A 21,516-nucleotide genomic window follows, 5' to 3' on the forward strand; every position below is an offset into this window, starting at 1 on the left:
AGATATGAATGATATGCTAGGAATTATATGGTTCACTTTAATGTAACCATATTTTATACTTGATAACATGTACACATAGCTCCCATGAAGTCCCCAGCAGGTCAACATTCATAGCATGTATTTTTACTCTATGTAAAAGAGCTGTTTTATTCCCAAACCAAATTTCACTGTCACACAAATCCAAATGTCCAGTGTAATAAATAATATGAATTGGTGTAACTCACAGGTCCCATACAATGCCAACAGTCATAACCTATGAATGAAGGGTCACTCATATGCCATTTATGATAGCCTTATCTGTCAGCTCAGACACTGTCAATACCAGAGTCAGACAGAGCCAGTCCTGTTTCAGGCTGTAAATCATGGTATGACTTGCTTTATGGTATTGTTTGTGTACTTATGATATTTTACTCATTGCAAAAAAAACTACTTTTATCTTTCAGTAGCAGATCAGAAGATGAAAGTAAAATCCTGAACACAGAAGATAATCAAGAACGTAACAAGGAATATGTACCGCCGCTTACAGGCCTGTACAATTTGGGCAATACTTGCTATCTGAACAGTGTACTGCAAGCATTGAGATACTGCCCAGAATTCAGCCCTGGGATAATACACCTGGGCAGCGATATCGATAAATACTGCAGCAAATGTGATGAGAAGTCACAGGAAAATGATAAATCGGAGTCGGGCAAGGATTTCCCCGCCCACTTCCACCTGGTTAAGAGAACAAAAGAGGTAGGTGTTTATGCCTTCTTAATTGTACACATCAATTTTATCCATTTTATCTGGACGTCAACACAGCTATAACATGCTCATGGCAACTTGCCAGCCTGTATTGTGTACAGAAACAGCGCCCTCAATCATCAATCGTGAAGACAATGTTTAACTTAATACCACCGAGGGAGGCACATTTGTAAGATAACATGAACCCTGGCAGTCATTTTAACACAGCGCATTTGTTGCTGCAGATGGTTCTATGAGATAAACACTGAATTTTGATAAATCATAATTGTATTTTCAATCTGTCAATTTCTAGAGTATTATATGTATCCAATGGAAAAGAATATTCAGTATTTGCTGACCCAGCATATCACCTTCTTTGTTTCACTTCATGCAGTTACTGGATTCCATGATGAAATTTGAAGATGCATACATTTCTAAGCCAGAGTTGGATCAAGATGTGGCAGTTAGGCCTCAAGATTTGCTTGAAACACTCAGGTATGGACACAACGTTTGACGTTGCATCACAAGTTTTACAACTTGGAGACAAATCTGTACAGCAACGGTCATAAAAAGGAGTAAATTTGCCAGTGTAACAGAGTCATATAGACAATAATACGTTTTTACTGAACATAAAATCGTTTTGAATTGATAATAAAATTCAGGAAAGTTTAGGATAACCAATTTTTTCATATTGACCACTAAATATAATTTTTTGTGGTCTTTGGTAACTTTTTTCCATCTTGTATGTTAGTTTTAATTGTTTGAGAAGATACAAATATTGTCCAGCATGGTAAAACCGTAGGAAATCTTGACAAAGTTACTGCCAATTCCATGTACGGATTGAAGATTGAATAGAAATACCATTGGAAACAGTGACGTAGTGGTATTCACCAGAAATACATTTGCTAATAATCTAATGGTTTTAATTCTGTACTGTGAATATCATATCACAGATTAGCATCGTTTTGTTCGGCACTCATCCTCACTTTTGTGTCCATGGTTTGTTTCAAGAAGCAACTTAAGTTTCCTTGGCATGAAAAATCTGCGAAAACAGCAGAAAAGCACAGCAACTTTGTCCCTTTAACAAGACTACCCAATATGGAGACATAATCTGTGTTGATCTACAATGGACAAGATTATTCTGTGAACTCATGTGTGTTTGTGTTGTTTCTGTAGGGACCTGAATCCCATGTTTCAAGGCTACATGCAGCATGACGCACAGGAGCTGCTGCGTTGTCTTCTGAGCCACGTACAAGACGCCAGTCAGCAGCTGTCAAAGATCAAGCAGACGGAAGAGGCCAAGAGGAGCAAGCAGCACCCATTGCCTCTCAATGGATACAACGGAAACAGACTGGAGACTGTTAACGAGGACGGAAGTCTGTGTGAAACTGATACCACGGAACAGAACGGATACTGCAATGGTACGGAGTCTGTGTCGTCTTGTAGTACCTCCGTCAATGGAGAAGGAAAGGAGAATGCGTTGAATGGAAGGTCAAGCAAGAAGAGTAAGAAACAGAAGAAAAAGTCAAAGAGCAAGTCCAAGAAAGACAATGACGCAAACGGCGACACTATTTCGTACAGCAGCAGCGCGAGCTCGCCGACCAACACAATCAAGTCAATCAAAAAGAAGAAGCGCCTTGGCCTTGGGCGAATAAAACAGGCCTTCTTTGGGAAGTCTAAAAAGGATAAAAGTAATGGGGTTGTTCTCAATAGTGTCGAGTCAACCACAGAGATAACTGTGAATGGTGAAAAGCTGCCGAATGGAGACGCAACGCAGATTACAAGCAATGGAAAGGTGGTCAAGCATGCTGAGTGCCAAACCACGGATGAAGACGAACCTCTCAACGACAAGGGAAGCGCGACCACGAATGGAGAAGTGTCGCTACAGGATGTGAATAAACTCAATTTCAATAGGAACAGATCTCGTAGCAGCAGTTGTTCTCTCTCCGAAGTTGACTCCCTGGTTTCTATGGAAACCTCTAAGACTAGCGAGTCTGAGAACATGGACTGCGGGAGTACTGAGCCCGAAACAGAGGCAAAAGTACCCATATTTGACATTGTAGATGATCTTTTCCAAGGATCTCTGGTTCTGCGTACAAGATGTCTAGAGTGTGAATGCTTTACTGAACGTCAGGAGGCGTTTCAAGACATCAGTGTACCAGTCCAAAGTGACAGTGGCAATAATGATGATGATGACGATGAAGGTAAAATCACTGACTTATGTTTTATCAATTTGATCAGTTCACATTCACATGATAAGGTCCACCGGCATTGTGATATTGACAGTCAAATTCTGAAATACGGGAATATATTACCAATTGTGAAAAATCAAACAAAGATGTCCAAAGTATCAGTTACATTACATAGGAATACACAGCAAGGATCTGCTCACTGACAAAATCATTTTTCTTTTCTTTCATTCATAAGAACAACATCAATATCTGCTTCAAAATCAATAAAAAATGGCAAAATAACAACAAAATATGATGCAGTGGCTTTCAGCATCAAATAACTCGTTGCTTTTTAGCCAGTACTGTAGAGATACTTCCTCGACGTAGGATACATTTTTTAACATTCAACTGTCCTTTGATTTGACCAGCTTCTCCCAGGCCGTCGAATCTGTCATTAAGTTGGGCCATATCAGAATTTGCTTGCAAGGAGAGATTGACAGATGACAACAAGTATTACTGTGAGTCGTGTCTGAGGCACACTGAAGCCGAGAGAACTCTACATTTTGACAAGCTACCTCAGGTCTTTACCGTTCATTTGAAGAGATTTACTGCCACCTCCAATGGGTAAGTTTGTCAGTTTCAATATTCATGTATTTGTAGCAATCTGCAATGGGTAAGTGTGTCAGTTTCAATATTCATGTATTTGTAGCAATCTGCAATAGGTAAGTGTGTCAGTTTCTGAATAGTTGTAGCAAATTCCAAGTGACTATTTTCATTTGTAAATATTTTAACAGTCTCCAAAGGGTAAATGTATCAATTCTGTAATATTAGACACACAGTCTCCAATACCAGTGATTGTCAATGTCTAAATACTTGTAGCAATCTTCACTTGTAAAGTAACTCTATTTAGTAGCAAAAGCGTTGTTCGCAATTTCAGGTTTGTTTCTAAATATAGCTGCTCTCACACGACATTGGACACTACTGCTAGAAAGTTGAACAAATTTTATGGTTTCATGTGTGGCTCCTGTTGCAGCTTGTAGTCAGAGCCGTAAATTAGTGAGACTTTTAGTATCCATTGTAACACTGGTACATGTAGGTTTTATTTTCGTCATTCATGCTGAAAATGTGGACAAATATTTATTTTTGCATATTAATAGAAGAAAAATGATGTCATTTGCAATCATCTCTATTGCCCAGCAATTTCCAGTGGCCACTTCTACAGGTTATGTGAGAGTACCCAAATGCAATACGATTTGTACACACTTAGATCAGCCTGTGTGTTATAGCCATTGGACGTATGCAATACTGGAAGTTTCGTCATAATACTATTATACTACAAAAAGTTTGACTGTGATACTAAGTATTTTTGCTATATTTTCACCACAGATATTATCCAAATGGTACAGTTTCCAAGGTAAACAACCCAATTGCCACCCCTACTGAACTGAGTTTGGAACAATGGTGTACCAAGACATGCAAACAGAGTCATCAGAAATACCAGTTGTTTGCTGTTGTGATGCACAGCGGTGTTTCAAGTTCAAGTGGACATTACATCACCTATATCAAGTTGCAGAGGAGGGAAGTACCTATCCCTAGTCAGACAAACGGAAAGGCAGAAAACGGCCACCACAACGGGATAAATGGAGATGCCCACCAAAATGGATTGGCAAACGGACACCCCAAGGATGAAGTGTGGTACCAGTTTGACGACGAGAAAGTCTGTGAATTGACTGACGAGAAATTTTATCAACAGATGTCTCCAGCGACAACTTCAACATGTACGCCGTACCTCCTATTTTACAAACAGATTCGGGTTTGATTCAGCAGTTTGTGCAAAGACAGCTATGCAACTACAGATAGATTGGTTTCCTACTGAATACCCAGAAGTCATCTGCCCTGGTGGCACAGTCAACCGTTTACAGGGTGCATTTGACAGAACAGAGAAACAACTCTTCTACAAAAAATACACTGATCACAAATAGAGAAGAGTGCATCTCACGTTCATGTTGTCAGTAAACCAGAATCTGAAAACTCTGACAAACGTGAATTTCAAACTGTCTCCAGCAGCAATGCAACAGAAGTGTGATTTTTGTCATTTCTTATTATTCTGTATTTTTACCATTTACATGAATTGTATTAACCGATAGTATTGTCTCTTTCTGTGTGGGTTCATAGCATCCATTGTGCCAAATCAGAGTTCAGCTTGTTACTCCAGACTTCCACGGTTTTCTTGTCATTTTTAGTAAATGTAAACAAGGAGAACAATAATGTGGATTAACGATTTTTTTTTCTCAATTTTGAAACCCTGGATTTTTGAATTCCTACGGTGTAATGCTGTCATTTAGTATTGCAGAATATTGTTATGATTGGTATGATTTTTAGATTGTTGTCAAAGTTTTTGAATCTGAGTTCATGCTCAATGAACTTTTCCAGTTTTTTTTGTTAAAACTTCATCAATATTAACAGAGGAAAATTGATCTCTTCCACAATACATAGAGATACACATTATGCAAAAACAGGGAGACGTATCTGTGTTCAGTAGTGACTCCATCAGAAAAAAATGGGACTTGATCCTGTGCAAAATTTTTGTAAATACAATGTATATCATACGCCTCTGTAAATTAAGTAAAAATTGATATTATTCTAGCTTTCGATTTCTATTTTTATGCCACGCTGTGAAAAAACCTCCAAATAATTCAGGTTTGTGTAATATTATTTAGTTGCATGCTTCTGCAATCCTGAATAGTGTTATGATTTCAACTCCTATGGCTGTGAGCAGCTGAACTTTTCAAAATTGTCAAGGAATACTTTTTTTTTATGGAATTATGAATTGTATGTTATGGAAAAAACGGTATTTTCTTTACCAAATATTTTCATTGCACTTACATACCCAAAACACCAAAACAAAAAAAATATAAAGTGAAGAAAAAACAAAACCAAAAAAAGCCAAAAATGTATAGATTGCAAATGTATTTCCAGGCAGTCCAATCATGAATTTACAAGCTATAATGATATAGTTATTGCCATAGTTACATATTTTTTGATGATAATTGTAGACTAAAAAAGCTGATCTGTGTCCATCATGTAAAATTTTCAATTAAAGAATTTAACACTAATACTGTTTAGAAATTAACTTCTATTTTTGGAAGCTAGGTTGTCACGAGTGTCTCACTATTACAAAGAGGAAAGAAAATTTCTTGATTTATAATAACTTTTTTTTTTTGGTAAATGGAAGACATATCGTAGATGTAGAAATTTGTGCGAAGATTACACTGAAGCTGGTTTGTCAGTTGTATCTAAAAATGTTGAAAAAATTTGGAATTTGGTGACATTACCAGAATTCTACCAGATATTTATATTTCTTTAATGTTTACTTTTCAAATTTTATAGTGTATGTATTATAATTACAATTTTCGTTCTTTGGTTAAACATTTGGTGTTGGGACGGTTGACATTGTTCCTTCATATTCCTTCTTCTGTCAACTTATGGTGTGTTAGGGTCAAAGGTCATACTATGATATCACCAACAAAATGGACATATTAAACCAGCATTTGCTAAGAAGGAAAGCAGGGCTACGCAGACAAGCTAAGAAAGAACAAAAAATGATTTCATCAGGGAAAAGTCTTTTCCAATGTCAATGACAAGGAGAAAAGTAGGATATAAGAGTAGCTCTTGCAAAGAAAGTAGGATTTGTTGTACAGTGTGGTACCACGTTTCTTCATTCACAATTTTATGTCTTTGCTTTCAAATCATTCTTATCTGCAAGACTCCCTGTTGTTTTTCCACTTTCCAGTACATACATTTTCATTTCTTAATAGTTGCCCATCGTTAAGGATCAAACCCCTCATTTATTGTGTGTGTGTTGCTATGCCGGTGACCAAACAAAATGATAAGAAATGTTGTATAAAAGAGAGTCGTGCAAAATACAATCCAATAGTGCATAATGTAAATTTCTTACCGCCCAACTGGTGATCTTTGGTGCCCCATATATATATTTAAGCTATACCCTTTGACCTTTGCCCTTCAGAAACATATTCAGTTCCATTGTGTTCAGTAGCATTGTTTGACCCATATCCTTGCAATAATGCTTGAAAGGTGTATCTTACCATTGTGTTACCACCTGGCTATATCTTCATGTCTACTGGTTTCTATGCTTTTCAGATATTTTTGAATCGTCATTCTCTTTCTTTCTCATAAATGATAAATTCCATTGATCTGATCGCAATCAAAAGTGTTGGAGTCCTATGTGAATAGAGGCTACGTATCTGTTTGCCTTATTGCAGCAGTGGCCAAAGGTCAAACCTCCGTTTAAACGCATATGCTTGTGGTAAAACTTTATGGCAAATGGGAAACCTTTCTTAACCGTGTCAAAATTTCAACATTAAAGTCTGTTTCCTAAATGTTAACATATTATTGCAAGAATGTGAATCCTCTGAAGGGATTTAGTTTTTTCATTGAAGATGTAGTGGCATTACTTGTATCCAAGTGTAATTAGTCAGGTCATTAATTATAAAATAATTTAGCTAAGTTTCGTTATCAGCCTGGCTGAAAACGTGAACTCTCTCTTAGTTACCAAATATTTTTGGTCATTTATCTGTGAGTGTGTCGAGACAAACACTCAAATATATCAGCAGACAGAAATTGACACCTGGCACTAATTTTGGTGATAACACAGACAATTTTGAAAGACTACTTTGGCAAATTTTACCAAATGTACCTACTCTCAGTAAAAATTTGGTCACCTAAAAGTACTGAAGCATTTGTTATCTGTAGTGAAAAGCTCTGTCAGTGGCTGTGTTATGGGTAGATGGCAAAGTGCCCACTTGACATCTTAACACAGGGAATTAATTTGCTGCCAAACACAGAGCAATGCAACAACAGAATGATTTTACTTGACATCTCTGCCATAACCAATCTGAAGATCCTGATAATGTAGTCAATCTGAAGATATTTACTAGCTATCATTGCTGTTTGTTGATCACTGTGATCATGTCATTGCCTTTTTTATGGTTTAAACAGAGGATTTGCACTGCAACCATTGTAAGATTATGTTTTGTCAGAAGTTAGGTTTGTAAAATTTATTTTCCTGGATTCCATCAGAAACATATGGCACCCTTGAAGCTGTGCCCTTGTTTGTTTACCTGGACACAGGTGATATCATCATTGACCAAGACTTAGAAAAGCCTGGAACGATATTAAAAAGGCCAGACTGATATCATCATTGACCAAAACTTAACAAACTGAAATGATATTGCAAAGGTCAGACTCTGTTAATCGGGTACAGGTGTTGAAGGTTTTACAAGGCTTTAGGATTAATACCTGGTAGTGTGTCAATTTTGATTTCATTAAGAGAAGAACACAAAATTACCCTGTTAACCATAATTCATTGTAAACAGGTCCACACTTGCCGTTTATAACAACGGCTTGGGCCAGACCACTGTGCTGAATGGGGTAAATCATACGTAAATCAGTCATGAAAATTGTTTACTTTCTCCCAGATTTCCATTCCCAATTGAGTCATTGAGTGAGTTAAGCAGATTTTATCACAAGTAGGCATGCATTTATAATCTTACAAACTAGTGTTTTCCTTCATTGGTATAGGGCTTTGCTTTTGGAAATACAGGCCGCCTCTTGAGTGTGGAGAATAGTGTTCAACTTATTCAACATTGGAGAGCTTATATACCAAGTGTTATTTTCAAGGCATGGTTTGGTTTGTCACGCTGATACAGATTTGGGAATTTACCATGTATTTTCTCTAATTTGATATGTACTTAAAATTGTAATAAAGTAATAATTCAAAAGAAAAATATTTAGGCTTTGTTCTCTGTAGAGTAGATCTCAGATGGATGTTTGTATTATTAAGGTAGTATGCGCCTCAAAAGTAAAAGACTTAAACTTTTGCTCAAAATTTCCTGAAGGAATCTTTCAACCTTTCTCTTTCAAAATCAAGAATAAAAATCGGGGGTGCAAATTTTGGTACTAAAGAAACAAATTACCCAAGATTTAGTGATATTTAAAATTCAAGATGGCCGCCATCCCTGTGTTAACTCTATGGGGAAAAATGATTTCGAATTTCGAAAAACTAAGCTGGTGAAAAGTTTTCTTACTCCAAGATTTTTAAAATGAACTCCTACAAGTGATATATCAGAAAAGAATTGTAAAAGTTTGAGTCAGAATACCGTCCCCGAGGTGTGTACTACCTTAAAGATTTGAAATGAAAACATGTCAGTTGGATAGGCTACGTCAATAGGAATACAAAGCAGAGAACGAAACGATGATAGTATGACGGCAAAGATTTAAACGCCAGGTCAGAGGAAAAACGTATCTGTTCAACTGGCCTGACTGCAATACTGTCACATCAAGGTTAGCATTATCCATTTTGTGTATGTTGTAATTTTCCCCTCCAAAAATTTAGTGCAACATTTTACCAATTTGTATGAATTTTTCTGTAATTCTTTTGATAATTTTTGATCAAATTGATATATTTCATTAGCTACAATTTTTTATCAAAATTTAATGAAATATCTATGGAAGACCGGTCACGACATGCGACATGCGAGTTTTTAAAACTGCGATCTGCGGTTAGGGTTAGGGTTAGGGGTTAGGGTTAGGGTAGGGGTTAGGGTTAGGGTTAGGGGTTAGGTTTTCTCTAGTAAAAAGCCTTACTTCGCTCTCAACCCTGGAGATTAGGCCAAGGGAGGGAAAAATTGTAACGGCATAACTTAGGGTTAGTTAGCGTTAGGGGTTAGGGTTAGGGTTAGGTGGCAGATCACAGTTTAAAGACGCAGGTCGTATGTCGCAGGTCGTGATCGGTCTTCCCTACATGTCGGAGTCCTAACGTGGCCGCTATTTCTCCCAGGGTGTATCCATTGTAGAAGTATGCTGAAATAAGCTCGTCTCTACCTCTGTAATCCATCGTTAGGAGGAGAACGAAATGACATGTATGCAAACGCCATATTATTTTAGCAACTCGCATGTCGCAGCACAGGTCCAGTAGGCATAATTTGTGATGATGTTTTCCTATTATTATCATAAAAAATAATTATGAATATTAAATATATAGTCATTATATACACTGTGTAATATTACTCTCGCCGTAGACTAAACCTGGGCAATGGTAACTCTCGCCGTAGACTGAACCTTGGCAATGGTGTCACTTGTATATTTTGGCATAGATTGTGAAACTATATAAGGGTTTCCAGAGGGTTGTTCATATAAGCACATTACAATGTGCAAAATATGACTTTATTAATCATAATCATATTTATTAGGCCCCTTATAATCATAATTATCACAACAATGGAGTTTCCAGACAGCATTTACACAAAGTAGACGACATTGTGTGTAAAAATGTTTTAATATTCTGTAACATTCATATTAATAATTTATTATTATTCATAATTATTTTTTATGACAATAATAGGAAAAAAATCATCACAAATTATGCCTACTGGACCTGTGGTCGCAGTTTAAGAACTCGCATGTCGCAGTTTAAGAACCTCCCAGGTCGCAGTTAAAAAAAAACTTGCATGTCGCATTTCGTGACCGGTCTTCCATAAATATCTGAAAAAAATTGACTTAGATATATTTTAAACATAACAAAAATTGACTATGGCACTCAAAGGGTTATTCAACATCATTGAACATGGCTTCTGCCACACTTACGTCGTACTTGGTGTGAGAATGCAGAAATTTGAGATAGCGTGTCGATTTCTCATCAAATTGTAGGACCTTACATCACCATAACGACAATCATTGATGTATTTAGAAAGACATATTGAATTTACGAGATTCTGAAAATGTTAAGGTTTGATGGCAGTGATGACTTATGCAAATCTCTGTACAGTACAACAACATACCGTGATTATGCATAGGGACCGTCTTAAATCATCGCATACGTTCAAGAAATGAAATTCCTTCGTTTAGATCAAAACCCCCTTCCTCTCTCTAAACAGAAATTCAAATATGAGAAATACTGATGTCTGATATATAATGTTTTTTTTTCGACATTTTCGCTGAAATATGTGAAGTGACCCCGGGGTCACTAACCTTTACGACTTTGTTTGTGGTATACAGTGGTAGATGTTTTCAAATTCTGCCTCACATAATCGCCAATAAGCTTATGGAAAAATTTTCAAATAATTTCGTCCACATTTTGACATTGGCATACTGACGTAACAATTCAAATGTTAAGACAATCCCTCGATCAGGCAGTTTGTGTGGTTAAGATAACAGTTTTTTTGGCGTTTCGTAGTTTTCCGATGTCGGCTGAACCGTTCTTCAGATTTATTCGCTATCATCGGGTGTGTTTTTTATGAAAAGCAGTAAGCTTACCTTTGTTGGAGTTTCCAGACCTGCAGCATTGTTTTGTTTTTGGTTTAAAATGTGAAGAACTTATCGAAAGAGCTATGTTGAACTGTAATATATGCAATTGATATTCATTTCTTTTATTTTCAGTGCAGCTTTCAGGAGAAAACTGGAAAAATTCAGCTGTCAGTGTTGAACGTGCGCTCCCGCTGTAAAAATGAGAACATGACAAGTGTCACGGTGTGGACCACTCTCGGAACTAGAGTTCTTATCGCACGTTCGTTAAATGATGGATGTACGATCGGTAAAATTAAAAGTAATGTCATTTCTCTAAATTGTCAATTTTAGGATTCTCCTTTGTAAGTATTATCAAAATGTGTGATAAAATATAGGGGTCACCGTGCTCGTTTGTGAGATAAATGACCATGAATTTTGCCATTTGCGAGAAAAAATGCTGAGTCAGCATTTTTTTACCAATGCATTTTCTATGGACGAAATAATTCAATGCTGTTTATCTCAAAATTTAGCGCGGTGACCATATAATTTTATTTGATCAGTATTATTTATTTCTCTAGACTGAGCTTTGTGCAAATTTTCATGAAAATGACATTAGTAGAAATTGATTTTCCAGCAAATTTCAATGTAATCCTATGGGAAGTGACAAATTCCACGCGCGCGTACCGCTCGTACATCCTTAAATGATGGAGGTAATTAGAAATACCAGGACTGTTAAGGGTTAGCTTCAAATGCAGCAAATTTGTTGCGAAACCAATTTCTGCCCTATCGATATGCAGAGTAATGTTAATTCATGGTAATTTATGGTAATTAATGAGCGTCGTCGTTGTTCTTCTCTTCTCAAGAGATTAAATAGAATGATCCAGCCGTGTGCGGGCGCTCTGCAAACCCGACTCTCTCGCCGCAGCACAGGTTTGTATGGCGACTATCTGACAAAACGCACACGTTTCTGATATTAAACGGCTGAATCTTTCAGTTTTCTCTTGTGTGTTTAAAATGAATAGAGAGAATTCGACTTGTATTTTAGTCGAAGATTATGAGAAATTTGTTGGTGAAAACATAGGGGCTGCACAAAATGTCCATCCCATGGGACAGGGGAGAGGGAAGGAGTGTCTTGGGCTAATCACAGGGTTCTCCTGTCTATGGTTTATTTTATTTGAATACCTTTGACTATGATGTGTATTTCCAATAAAGAATATACCGTCAACCTTTGGTGTCTTGGTCTTATGTTAGCACTGGTTTTGTAAAATCTCTTTTTCTCCTTCGCCGTGTCACGTATTTAACAATCTTACGCGAAGTTTTGTCACTGTGTTGCGTCTATTATCTGATGCATTTGATTGCCTGATTCGCCAAAGCGAGCAAGGGTAAATTACTTATCAGTGGACGCTGTCACTAGATTATCACCGCATTAACTTTGACAAAGTCAACAGCGAACGCACCAGCAAGGTATAATAGAAGAAATGGGAGAAACTCTCAAAAGCCGTGTCCAGAGGTGATCCTTGAAACTAGTGGACACTTTATTTTCATGTATTCAGTAAAATCTATAAATTAGTGCATTATAGACGTTTGAAAATAACAGAAGATCTGTTATACCTTGATGACGCGTTCCTTGTTTGTTCCGGTGATAATCTGATGACAGCGTCCACAGATTAGTAATTCACTCTTGATTGCTTTGGCGCATTAGGCGATCAAACTCTTCAGATAATAGATCCAGCGTGGTGATAAAACGTTTACGGAAGATTGTCAAGGGCAGAGCTAAATTAAGACCAAAACACCAAATGTTGGTAGAATAAACCTTTATTAGCAATACAACAAAACACCTACCCTACCCGAGGACGGACATGTAGGCAGCCCCCTATGGTGAAAAGACTGACGAGTATTGGAGGCGGTTTACTGAATTTAACGGTACAGTTCAGTTTTTACGGCCGGGGGGGGTCATCATAATTTTGGAATCTGCAAAGGGGGGGGTCATCGCTTTTTCAAAAACATAATACCAACAATAAAGTTCACTTTATGCCATGGCCATGATCGACCCTCTTTACCGGCGGGCCGCCTTCGGCGGCCCACTACAATAAATTGACTTTATGTAATACCCCACGGCAATCTTACCGTAAAATTCCCAACTGAAGCCGCGGCTTGTATTAGAAACATTTTTGAGGGACCCTGGGATCACGCACTGGAATAATGGTAATGGCCGCGCGCCTTCAGCGGCCCCGTCCAGTAAAGTCTACTTTATGCAATAACCATGATCGACCCTCTTTAACGGCGGGCCACCTTTGGTGGCCCACTAGAATAAAGTGGACTTTACGTAATGGCCCATGACCATCTTAACCGGAGGGCTGCCTTTGGCGAACCACTCCGATAAAGTTTACTTTATACAATGTCCATGGACATGAGTTGTCGATGGAAATGAAGTTAAAAATTGCCTTACAGTCCTCCTAATTAACAGACGTTTCAATGGATGTGGCTGAGAAGTTTGTGCACTGGCATCGAATAAAGTGCGCCGCGTACCGGAGTTCAAATCCAAACCATGCGGGTAAATTTGACATATGGGTTTTGGTTATTTTTCAGGGGGGGGGGTCATCAATTTTTTTCGTCTGACAAAGGGGGGGTCATCATTTTTTCACAAAAAATGCAGGGGGGGTCTATATTTTTTTGAACACCGGCGACAAGATTTTGCCGGCCCCCCCCCCCCGGCCGTAAAAACTGAACGCTCCCTAACGGTACAGTTTGCCAGTAAAACTCCGAAGCGGTAGGGCCGAGGAGTTTTATGGCAAACTGTACCGTTAAATTCCGTAAACCGCCAACTACAAGTTTGCACTGTTGCGTACCGTGTTATAATTCAAATTCGAATCTTTAGTGCAGTGTAAGTTGAAGCGATGGCAGGAAACCATTGAAGCGAAAGTATAAAAAGTAATCAATGATTGGATAAAACAAAGTTGACATGTGTTGCTATTGTAGTGCTATGACGTGGTTGAGCACCTGGTTTGATTTGAATTTTATGAATTATGTTTGATTGGTTGAATGAAGTGAACAGGTTTTTGCAGATCGACGATGGAGTCACGCGTGGCTCATATATTTAGGTTGAAAACTTTGAGCAGCATACACAATTGCGGAGTCGCTCTACGTACTTTGATATGGCTGAACTACTCGCTGACATGATTCACTGGGAAACAAGAGTTCATCCTACAAATGGCACCAATGAAAAACGAGTGAAAGCTGTATCCGATGCACTTCAACCATCAAAGCCAAAGATGGAAAAGAAAAGATCGTCCTGTCATGTCACGCCGGTGCCAACCGCCACGATCGGAAAACCAAATTAAGTTACACCGCCACGTCAGAGAAAGGCGCTCCTGCAACTGAAACTGCAAGTACAAATAATGTGTGACTAGACCACAATGACTGTGGTACTGCGTGTTTGCCAGTAATTAAATTTAACTTTTACCAAAGAGGACAGAAAACTGAACATTCAGTTTTGACGAGTGTTGAAGTGACTTTGAAATAGTAATTTTCAGTTTTGAATGATCGTGATAACAATAACCTTTCCGTACCTCATAGTCATATTTGCAATCGATACCGTTATTTTACCGTGATATGTAATTGATTTTGAGATGTACTTAAGAAATTTATTCAGTCTGATGCTTCTTCTGTGAAAGTTTCTTTGCTCTGTACTTGATGGTGAAAAACATTTCTTCTGGTCAATATGTCGCTTTGGGGGTTATTGACTCGTCACCACAAGTTTTTTGTTTAAAAGTGTCCTATTTACAAGTAAATCGGACGCTTTTAAACAAAAGAACTTGTAATCGGACACTTTTTAAACAAATAAAGTATTCGATTATGGAAATTCGAAAGCATCAGGCAAAACGTTGATACTTGGGCAGAGTAAGTTGTGTGAAATAGTTTTTAAAATAGTGTTTTTCCACGCTAAGAGAGGACAAACCAATTCGACCTCGGATAATACGGAAACTTTAAAAATTCTTAATATTTCATTATTTATCTATTTATCTAGTAGCGGAGTAGTGGGCTGATATCGAAAATTGTTTCAATAGTTGCGGGCATGTTCCGCAAAAGTTTAAAATATCCACTCTTATTTAAAATAAAAAAACCCACGCATTATCAGTAAACACATACTAGATAATTCATTATGCATTTTAACTGCCAACGCTCTACGAAAACAAACGTCGAATAGGGTGTTGATCTTTACAAGTTCCCGTGAAATAAACAGTGTCACGGTCATGCATGCTCTCGGTCAGCGATTGGTCTTCACGAATTTCGGCAAACTTTTCAGTCGAATTTTGTTTGTATGTTTAGTTTAGGCGTAAATGTGAATTTTATTTTTAAAAAATCCTCCTCATATAGATGTGTATTAAGAGTGCGTCGTGGAGTTTCGTCGCTCGAACGGTGAGAAGAGCGAATGATTCAACCGTGTGCGGGCGCTCTGTAAGCCCGGCCCCACACTGCCGGAGTGCAACTCTGACAGTTATCTGCTGAATCTGTCACTTGTCCCGTGAGCTGTAAATAAACGATGTGAATAGGACTTTCTTTAAAGCAGAAGCTTGTGTAAATCACCTTCTATACCTAGTCCAAAATATGGCAGGCGACGGCAAACTTTCCCATGGAAAACCTACGCATGATGTATGAGTATAGTGCTGAAGGTTTATGTGCTCTAAAGAAAACCCGGAGGAGAAATAGAAATGTAAACAATGTGAAAGTATTTAACCCAGTCCAGATAAAGCGCCGATGTCGGGCATGCATGACGTCATTCATTTCAAGGGAACTTGTATGGATTATGACCTTGGATGACCCCTAGGTCATCAACGTACCTTTTGATTTCATACCGTGTATTTAGTTGAAGTGGTGAACTATGGATGTGTGTTGATAATCCTGATAATTGGTGTTTTTGAGGTATGCAACTGCAGTTGCTTTTAGCGTTTGCAGCAAACACCCCGCAATTATGGAAACCTGTTGATTATCAGCGCATCCAGCGGTCAGAATGGGCTAACGGGCGTGAAAATTCAAATTCAAAATTCAAAATTGAAAATTCAAAGAAGAAAATGAATGAAATATTAGCATTGTCATATTTTAACGTAGCTATAATTGTTCGTCCTTCGTGAGTGATTCTAATTACCCCAATGTCAAGTTCACAGTCTTTCTTCCAGAGTACGGCCGTTCCTCTGCTATTCCTTTTATAGTTGTTCCACATTCCCTCTCCACCCTATTCTTTTGTCCATGCGTCAGCTTCAATATGTGATGCAGAGTGTGTTTCCTGCAGCAATATGCTGTTGTCTTTTCATGAATTCAAAGCATTGTTTCCTTTTTGGTTGGTTTTTTAACCCGTTTGTGTTAAGTGTGATCAGTTTGTTTTTCATTGAACTGTGATATGGATAGTAGTTATATTTTCTTGGTTTATTCCATCATTGTCATTTTCTGTATCCACACTATCCATAGTGTCCTCTTCTCCTTGCAATCACCATCTTCCTGTTCATCTTCACCATCATCGTCATCTTTATCATCATCCTAATCTTCATCCCCTGATGACAGCGCATTGTTAAATGTTAGACCCTTAAATCGGAGGCGACTGGAAATGGGACACCCAATTTGCAAATTACCCAGCTGTATTGCTGACCATATAGCGAATTAACTTGGTAATTAGCGAGGGACTTTGTTAACTTGCCAGCGATATCGTTTTTCATTTCAGTCAGGTGCAGACACTTTGTGCAAGCAGGGCGAAGTTGCCACAAAGTTTATCTGGGTTTGTATAATTCAGTATAGGGGTGGCTGCTTGTTGCTTCATGGGATTCAAAATGAATAAAATAAAAATAATTATGATATTTGTGTTGATATAATGGGGATATAATATACTACACTACTGAAATGAAGATAATTTTTCAATCTACACTTGTGGTCTCATTCACTGCTCTCTGAATTTCAATAAAATTATTTTTGTTTGTGTCGATTTCACGTGTTGTAAATGAGTGGTTTCTTCCAAATAGTGCAGCTGGTTCCCTTCTGAGTGGGGTGTAGTCATGTGGAGACTCTTTGTCTGGCCTCATTCGTGGTTTCAGTTTACACCCAAACAACCCAAACGAGTTTAAAAACCAGCTCTGCCAAGGGTTATAAATGAGAGTTGATGATTGGCACTCTGTGGTGAAGATGAGATAACATTACCACGCACTGGTCCATGCACTAGTCTTATTCAGACAACTTATTTGTCCTACCTATACCATAATCGAAGGAAAAAACTGGTGTCACTGTAATTTATCCTCTGCAGACCAAACAAAATTACTTGTACATATTTTGACCTTATCACAGTGTCTTGTTAGTTACATATGAAGATCAGTGCAGCTGTTTTTAATTTCCCCAGACAGACTGTCTGCAGTGCAGTTGTTTTCAATTTCCCCAGACACACTGTCTGCTTGGGACACATTGTTTTGACTGATCCAGGCCTGGACTGATCATCGGCCTCTGAAGTTTTGCCGCCAAAAAGTCATATCCAATCATTGGCTGTTCTATTTGGAAGAAACCACTCATTCATAACACAACACTTACAGTTCATGAACATGATGGAGATTTTGTTGAAATTCAGACAGCAGTAAATGAGACCAAATGTAGCTTGATGAAATATCTTTATTGAGTGGGTTTACTTTGGCTCCACTGTATGATATTATTCCAGATATTTGTGATTATCTTTATTCATTTTGAATCCCATGAAGCAACAAGCAGCCACCCTACACTGAATTATACAAACCCAGATAAGCTTTATGGCAACATACCCCCTGCTTGCACAAAGTGTCTGCACCTGACTGAAATGAAAAACGATATCGCTGACAAGTTACCAAAGTCGCTTGCTAATTACCAAGTGAATTCACTATATGGCCAGCAATACAGCTGGGTAATTTGCAAATTGGGTGTCCAGTTTCCAGTCGCCTCCGCTGTAAATCCTTCTCAATTTTGTATTATATTTTATGCCTGTATTTTCTTCTTTGACGTTGTACCTCAAATGTTGTCATTTCTGTTTCTTCATGAGCTCTTTTTACCAGGGTTGCACTATCTTCCCGTATGGTTGCCTGCATGTTTTCGGTTTTTGCAGTCAGTGTATCTGGAGCAGTGACAGAGTCAACAGTACTTGTCTTTGTTGACTTTGCCGCATTCTTTTCATTCTTTTCATTTCTGCTTCGAGATTCGATTAAGTTTCAGCAATAGTACAAGCCTTTCATCGAGGCGCATGCTACCTTAAAGTTTCCCTGACTCTGGAGTTGCACTTTGAATTGAAAATATCGGTAAAACTTGGGTAAATGGTAATTTCTGTATTTAAAAATATTCCACGGTGACTCCTAATTTTTATTTTTTATTTTCAAAAAGGGAATCTTTAAAATATTTCTGATGGCAAGTTTCAGCAATAGTAGACGCCTTTCATCGAGGCGCATGCTACCTTAAAAGTTTCCCCTGCCTCTGGAGCTGCTCTTTAAATTGAAAATATCGGTAAAACTTTGGTCATTTGTAATTTCTGTAGCAACAAAAAAATTGCACGGTGACCCCAGTTTTTACTTTGCTTGATAACTATACTTTGGTAGTTTCCCATTATAAGTGTTTTGCTTTTTTATCGTCATTATCTAATACAGTTCCAACAACCCTCTTTTTTCAAAGTAAGATCAGTGATCCTCCTTCCCTTGCTGGCATTATTCCCGGAGTTCGAGCTGTTGGCCTTGTTAAAAGATGGCAGCAATACATCCTGGTTTTTAGAAGGGGTCTTCGTAAAAAAAAATGATAGGGTATCAAAAGGTTTGACCGTGCTTTGCGTACAATACCAGTTGTAATAGACAACAGCTTTACTTTATTCATTGTCATCTCAACAGATAATTTGATGGCGAAAGTGTAAAGGTTTTAGTGTCAATGCATCGGCAATAATATGCGAAATGTCTGGTATCTATAATTATATCATAAGTTTCGGTTATTTTATGTTCATATAATATTTGATGTATATGCATATATTATTTTAGATGCTTTATGAGCAAAATATCTAAAAATAACTGTACTGTAGACGGTTAAGATATATAGCTTTAATTTTCTTTTTGTTGTATTATTTCAGACTAAATTGCCTTTCGTATAAAAAAAATGTTTGCCCGACAAAAGCAAAATGGCAATAACGGATTTGATATCACACCGAAATCTCGCACCCCATGAGGGTGTTACCGCCGGCAGGGAGGGAAAAGGCTGCTCCTAGTCTAATGCCAAACCCCTTCTCCAGGTCAAAGCCTGGTAGCCCCAGCACGAGATTGTTAGGTCGCGCCTGGGAAACGCCTAACTATCGCCAGGTGTAAGGAAGTGCTCCTCTGTATTTAAATGACGGCAAAACAGCAAAACTCTATCATCAGTTTCTTTCAAGTTAAATCACCCACGATTAAACACCCAAGCAAATTGTAACTCGCGATGTGGTTACTTCTGTCTACACATGGAAAATAGGAAAGAAGGGAGAAAGCGTGGAAAACGTTGATTATAACGTTGAAGGAAAGATTTTTGATCGAAATTTTCTTACGCAGCGTTCAACAACAACTTTCAACGTTTGAATGCATCTGCATAATAGTCATAAATTAAGCCAAGACCCAGGCCTTTACACACTGCATAATTAACACCTCATTGTTTAACGCCTTGAACGGTGTGGGTTAATTTTGACAATGCTAGTCAGGACTCGTCACTATAGAATTCAAACAAAATAATAGTAGTAAAGTCTACAAATACACACGCTATTTATTTGAACTGCAAAAGAATAAGCGGGAATATTCTGCCAATTCGGGAATTTTATGCGTTTCACATTGCTCCCGATTGATTGTGGGGAAAGTATTGAGCCGATGCACCATTCTTTCGCAGTTAGATCTCCTTTAAAAGAATGTATATCTAGAAAGAATGTAACACTCTTAGTGTTTCAATTGAATTAAAGTTTTTCCGCGTGGGGAGGCTAATCATCCTTTAATTGACCTGCAAGGAGGCTGTATGTTGAGAGTAGGTCAATTATATGTTTGAATATAAACTAAATCTGCAAAGCAAGTTTAATCATTTCAATTTTAAAAGAAAAGCGGAAATATTCTGCCAATTGCAAAAAATTTCACAGTGACCCCGTACTTTTATTCTTAATTTGAATGAGCATGGTTAACATATTGCTAGAGAAAGCGTGGACGAAAGTTTAAGTCTTACATAGAAGTGCATACTACCTAAAAGTTTTTCCTGCCTCTGGAGCTGCACTTTGAATTGAAAATATCGGTAAAACTAAGTCTGTCATTAAGGCGCATACTACCTTAAATTTTACCTGCCTCTGGAGATGCACTCTGAATTAAAAATATGATTAAAACCTTGTAATTTGTAATTCTCTAGTAAGAAATATTACACGGTGACCCCCGATTATTATTCTTGATTTTAAAAGGGCATGATTAAATTATTTCTGACGGTAAGTTTCAGCAAAAGTAAAAGCCTTTCATTGAGGCGCATACTACCTTAAATTTTACCTGCCTCTGGAGATGCACTCTGAATTAAAAATATGATTAAAACTTCGGTAAATTGTAATTCTCTAGTAAGAAATATTATACGGTGACCCCCGATTATTATTCTTGATTTTAAAAGGGCATTGTTAAATTATTTCTGACGGTAAGTTTCAGCAAAAGAAGAAGCCTTTCATAGAGGCGCATGCTACCTTTAAGTTTTCACTGCCTCTGGAGTTGTACTTTGAATTGAAAATATCGGTAAAACTTGGGTAAACTGTTATTCATGAATTTAAAACTATTGCACGGTAATTCCTAATTTTTTGTCTTTATTTTAAAAGAGAATGGTTAAAATATTTCTTATGGCAAGTTTAAGCAAAAGTGTATGCCTTTCATTGAGGCGTATACTACCTTAAGGTTAACCTGTATCTTGAGCTGCACTTTGAATAGAAAAGATCGGCAAATTTTTATTTGCTTTTTTTTTAATTTCCCTAGGACAAACATTTGCATGGTGACACCCAATTTTTACTCTTGAGTTTAAAAGAGCATGGTTAAAATATTGCTTGAGAGAAGATTGAGCGACAGTTTAAGTCTTTCATTGAGGCGCATACTACCTTAAAGTTCACCTGACTCTGGAGCTGCCCTTCGGATTGAAATTATCGGTAAAATTTGAGTAATTTGTAATTTCTCTGGTGCAAAAATTTGCACGGTGTCCCCCAATTTTTATTCTTAATTTTGAAACAGCATGGTTGAAATATTGCTTGAGTAAAGCTGGAGTGAAAGTTTAAGTCTGTCATTGAGGCGCATACTACCTTAAAGTTTACCTG

The 21,516-nt window shown here is 37.7% G+C and overlaps 2 protein-coding genes across 6 annotated transcripts in view; one reads left to right on the forward strand and one right to left on the reverse strand.

Annotated features, from left to right (window-relative positions):
* LOC139150869 (ubiquitin carboxyl-terminal hydrolase 1-like) overlaps positions 1–8,701 on the forward strand; it is a 41,710-nt gene extending 33,009 nt beyond the window's left edge. For 2 of the 3 annotated variants that reach the window (XM_070723297.1, XM_070723298.1), the window contains exons 3-7: positions 444–735; positions 1,118–1,218; positions 1,900–2,927; positions 3,323–3,518; positions 4,281–8,701. In XM_070723297.1, the coding sequence (XP_070579398.1) occupies positions 444–735; positions 1,118–1,218; positions 1,900–2,927; positions 3,323–3,518; positions 4,281–4,713 (2,050 nt within the window). In that variant the 3' untranslated portion in view covers positions 4,714–8,701. The remainder of the gene's footprint in view (positions 1–443; positions 736–1,117; positions 1,219–1,899; positions 2,928–3,322; positions 3,519–4,280) is intronic. The other variant, XM_070723299.1, reaches the window with a different exon arrangement.
* LOC139150901 (alpha-N-acetylgalactosaminide alpha-2,6-sialyltransferase 5-like) overlaps positions 1–21,516 on the reverse strand; it is a 417,953-nt gene that overhangs the window by 147,427 nt on the left and 249,010 nt on the right. The window lies entirely within an intron of this gene.

This window comes from Ptychodera flava, chromosome 15, assembly GCF_041260155.1.
Source record: "Ptychodera flava strain L36383 chromosome 15, AS_Pfla_20210202, whole genome shotgun sequence".
Taxonomy (NCBI): domain Eukaryota; kingdom Metazoa; phylum Hemichordata; class Enteropneusta; family Ptychoderidae; genus Ptychodera; species Ptychodera flava.